At 37.7% G+C, this 5,277-nt stretch overlaps 1 gene segment (V, D, J or C); it reads left to right on the forward strand.

Moving 5' to 3' along the window:
* The first annotated feature begins 2,858 nt into the window (after nt 1-2,858).
* Nucleotides 2,859-3,387, forward strand: LOC132228114 (T cell receptor alpha variable 9-2-like). The segment is given in 2 exon segments: nt 2,859-2,940; nt 3,053-3,387. Coding segments are annotated over 2 exon segments (381 nt in total).
* The last annotated feature ends 1,890 nt before the right edge of the window (nt 3,388-5,277 follow it).

Raw genomic sequence — 5,277 nt, forward strand, 5'->3', positions numbered from 1 at the left:
CTGGTGCATGGGGCAAGGCTCAACCAACTGAGCCACACTGGCCGGGCAAAAATGACTAGTTTTAAAAAACTCATGTAGTCATAGGGACATTACCCCATGCTGATCCCAGAGCTTCCTCTGGTCTTTGAGAACCACCTTGGTCTAGGACAGTTACCACAAATGAAACCTTATAAATAGGTATCAGGCTGGCTGCAACAAAACCATCTGCAGGAGCTTTAAAATGTTCATATTAGTGGGTCTCAGTCCTGGAAATGTTTAATGCAGTTATTGTTGAGATCCCAGAATCTGTCATTTTAAATCACTCACACATTGGTTGTATTATCAGCTGTTGGATGAATATCAGCTGGTATTTCTCCCACAATTTGATAGCTGATGAAGAAGAGAGTTCTAACTTATGCTACAGGCTATTGATACAAATCCTCAGCTCCTGGTCTATCCGTGGGGGAACATTATTTGATTAAAGCGAAAGTCCACAGAATGTGGTAGATAGATGGTTGTAGAAAGCATTTTTTAAATTATATTTTATTTTTTATTGTTGAGACTATTACAGATGTCCTCCAATTCTCACCCTCCTTAGTCCCCTCCTCTAAGCCTCTGCCTCAGCCCGGCCTTCCCCACACTATTGTCTGTGTCTGTTGGTTATGCATAGATGTAAAAAAGTTCTTTGGTTAACCTATTCCATCCATCTGCCCCCCAAACCCTCTCAGAGATATGTCAGCCTGCTCCATGAATCCAAGTTTCTGGGCCTGTTTTGTTAGTCATTTTATTATGCTCATTAGACTCCACATATAAGTGAGATCATGTGATATTAGTCTTTCTCTGACTGGCTTATTTCATTCAGCATAATATTCTTCAGCTCCATCCATGCTGTCACAAAGGGTAAAAAATCCTTTTTTCATAGCCCGATAGTATTCCATGGTGCAAATGTATCACAACTTTTTTATCCACTCATCCACTGATGGGCACTTGGGCTGTTTCCAGATTTTAGCTATTGTAAATAATGCTGCTATGAACATAGGGGTGCATATATTCTTTCTGATTGGTGTTTCTGGTTTCTTAGGATATATTCCTAGAAGTGGGATCCCTGGTCAAATGGCAGTTCCATTTTTAATTTTTTGAGGAAACTCCATACTGTTTTCCACAGTGGCTGCACCAGTCTGCATTCCCACCAGCAGTGCACTAGGGTTTCCTTTTTCCTCCATCCTCATCTGCACTTATTGTCTGTTGATTTATTGATGGTAGGCATTCTGGCAGGTGTGAGGTGATACCTCATAGTAGTTTTAATTTACACCTCTATGATGCCTAGTGACTTTGAGCATTTTTTTTATACGTCTATTGGTCATCTGTATGTCTTCTTTGAAGAAGTATGTATTCAGATCTGTCGCACATTTTTTAATTGGATCGTTAAGTTGTATCAGTTCAAAGTTGAAGGGATCACAATTCTGGATATCAAATTATACTACAAAGCTTTTGTAATCAAAACAGCCTGGTACTGGCACTAGAACAGCCATATAAATCAATGGAACAGAACAGGGACCCCAGAAATAGACCCACGTCAACATGATCAATTAATATTTATCAAAGGAGGCAAGAGCATATAATAAAGACAGTCTCCTCAATAAATGGTTTTGGGAAAATTGGACAGGTACATGCAACCCCCCCCCCAAGAAACCCCAAAATAGATCATCAACTTATATTATACACAAGAATAAACTCAAAATGGATAAAAGACTTAAATGTAAGACACAGAACCATAACAACCCTAGAAGAAAACATAGGCAGTAAAACTGTGGACATCTCACATAGCAGAAATTTTGTCGATGCATCTCCTAGGGTAAGAGAAACAAAGGGAAAAATAAATAAACGGGGCTACATCAAGTTAAAAAGCTTCTGCACGGGAAAAGAAACCACCCTCAAAATGCAAAGGGAACCCAGTGTAGGGGACAATATATTCACCACGGTTACACCTGATAAGGGGTTAATTTCCAAAGTAGAAAGCCTTTTTAATGCTAGATCTGCATTAAGGTTATAGGGTTTGTACTTCTGGCCTGACTCACATTGCTTAGTTATCTCATCTTGGAATGACCAAAATAGTAGGAGATTAAGATATTGATCTGAGATCACTCTTTATTGATGTTCTAACTTCAGTTATGATCTTTCTTTTGTCTAGTATTAATATTTAAAAAATGATTCTGAAATTCATTTGATTTTTTCTCCTGAAAATTTTTATTAAAAAGATAGCATATCTTACAATTGTTTATATTTTGAGACTAAGGAAAAATTGTACGTGATATAGTAGTGAATTTTCAATGAAAGACTGCTTGTCTCAGTTCAATTTAGCAAATATTTAGTAAGCACTTAATAAATGTCAGTCATTGTTCTATATTGGGGTACAGTACTGAAAAGTGAAGACTCGCTCAATAAAGACTTTGTATTACTTCCTCTGATTTCAACCCCAAATTCTTCCTGATTCAGTGGATTCTAGGCAGGCCCACAACAGGTACTTGAGAATATATAGGACTGTATTAAAATGCTCAAAAAAAATTGCTATCTTCCAACTGCAGGAATACCCTGCACGCTCTGTTGAAGTACTTGAATGTCAGGTATTGTCTTAAGGGGAAAAAAAAGACCTAAGAGCTTCGGATAGTCATTGTTTAGATTTCTAAATGCAGCTGAGAACTGACATGTGCTTCAGTGTCACACATGAGAACTGTGGTATTTGGGTGGTAACCTAAGAAACAGTTCAATCTCTGTCCGCCAGGGGGTGCAGCTTCCCAACACAAACACATTTCCTGTGTGAAATACAGGCTTACCAGTATATTTATCATTTCACTGTGACTTCAGCATTTCTTCATGTTAAGAGTCAAGAACATTATTTAGATGATACTGTAGAGATGAACTCTTCTCTGGGCTTAGTGGCTGTGGTGCTCTTAGTGCTTGGTAAGTAACACACCTCTTAAAGTATGGATTATTTCTTCTATTATGTCAGCAAACTCTTTTATTGAAGAGCTTCATGCCCAAGGTGACAGAGTTCTCTTTCATTTTTCCTCAGGACAAATCCATGGAGACTCAGTGACCCAGACAAAAGGCCAAGTGACCCTCTCAGAAGGGGCTCCTCTGACTGTGAATTGCTCCTATGAAAGCACACGGTATCCTGCTCTTTTCTGGTATGTTCAGTATCCCGGAGAAGGTCCACAGCTCCTCCTGAAAGCCACAAGGGTCAACGAGAATGGAAGCAGCAAAGGATTTGTAGCCACATACCAAAAACAACCAAATGCCTTCCACTTGGAGAAAGCCTCAGTCCACCAGTCAGATTCTGCGATGTACTACTGTGCACTGGATGACACAGTGACAGACACTGCAGGGGGAGCTGAGCACAAACTCTGAACAAGGAGCCTGGCTGCTGAGTGTCTATGACTGTTTGATCCACTGTGGTGCATTTTATTATAAAATATCAAATACAAATTTCCAATATTTTATGCACATTAATAGAGTTGTTAGCATAATTAGACTTCCACATGTACAGGGACATCTAAGACAAAGGAAGGCTTTTATTTAGGAAATATTGCACTAAAACCTGGAAATAAAAATTATTTAAATGTTTAATATATATTATATGTATTGGTATGGCTCTACATTTCTTTTTATGATACAGTTAATATAATAGGATATTTTAAAAAATGGCCCTCCTAATAAGCAAGTGTGAAGTTTATAAGCAAGACAGTTAAAGCCTGCCTTGATTCAACTTTTTACTAAGTCCTTGAGCACAAAATTTTTACACAGTTTTTTAAAATATGGTTTTTATTGATTTCAGAGAGGAAGGGAGAAGGAGAGAGAGTTAGAAACATCAATGACGAAAGAGAATCTTTGATCAGCTGCCTCCTGCACACCGCCTCCTGGGGATCAAGCCCACAACCCAGGCATGTGTCCTTGACCAGAATAGAACCTGAGACCTTTCAGTCCACAGGCCGACACTTTATCCGCTGAGCCAAACCAGCTAGGGGCTACACACAGTTTTGATGATGAGCATTTTCCATCTTCTTTTAATATGTTTTTAGAGGGTTTAGAAAGCGTTCATAAAAGATTGTGGATTGTAAAAGAATGAAGGTTGAGGGACACCTGATAAAAATGTAAAAGTTGTTATTAACAGTTGGCTTCCTTATGCTCTGCTATATAAGGTATAGAATTATCTTAATTTTAGTTTCATCCCTTTCTGTAAATCTTAGTTTCACCTTAATGCTTCATCTCTGCCAGTTTTCCTTTTTCTTCCTATCTGAATATTAATTTTTGAACCTCTGTCTCTTTTCTTAGATCTTAGCTTGTAGGAGTTACCTTAGTTCCCTAACTTGGTGATCTCTTGGAGCCCCCTAGACTGTCCCTTCAGCAGCATTGACCTTCTTTTGGGGTATCTCTTTGGTGGGTGTGGTGGATTCAGTGGGTGGGTGGGTGGGGCTTCAGTCTTTGTGCTCAGGGCAGCAGGAAGAATCCCATCCTATGTGCTCAGCTTTCTTGGTTGTTTTCTTTTAGGATTTTCTCTTATATGACATGTAGCAAGATTTAAAAATTTTGATTCAATCAAATAATTGCTTTTTATATGTGTTTTGATTACTGATATATTTGGACTTATTTCTAATATTTTGGTTTTGCTGCACATGCTCTTGGTGTTTTCTTTTTATCTGTCTTCTGTTGCATTGAAAAAAAAATTTTCTCTCTGCTGCTATGAAAAATGTGATGTGTTTTCTCTCCAGTATTTTTAAATTATTTGTGTGTGTGTGTGTGTGTGTGTATTATCCTATAATATTTTCCCCTGCTATATCTCACTCCTTGTCCTTCAGAGGACTTTTTCTCTTGCTAATTTACTATCTTTAGAATGACCTCAGTGGCTGGTTGAATACATGACATACTGGCAGCATTTTAGGATAATAATTTCAGATAAAATTTATCAAATCAGCTCATAAATTATAGTTCCAATGCAAATTAAGAAGAATAAAATAGAAAAACATCACACATGATCATCAGAACAGTATTCATTCCATTCTCCATCAGAGCCTTTGTCCCTGATCTTTGCTCTGCCTGTAGTGATTTTCACCTTATTTTCAACATATTAACTGTTTTTTCATAGGAGAAGGACTATATGGACAGTAGTATACCCATAGTATGGGATATAATTCAGCAGAAGGACCTATGTGTGTTAACATAGACTTAAATTTATTATTGATTTTATAGAACAAGTTACAGAAAGGTATGCACAATATGTCTATTTGTATTACAATAAAG

This window comes from Myotis daubentonii, chromosome 1 (genome assembly GCF_963259705.1).
Source record: "Myotis daubentonii chromosome 1, mMyoDau2.1, whole genome shotgun sequence".
NCBI classification, from domain to species: Eukaryota; Metazoa; Chordata; class Mammalia; order Chiroptera; family Vespertilionidae; genus Myotis; species Myotis daubentonii.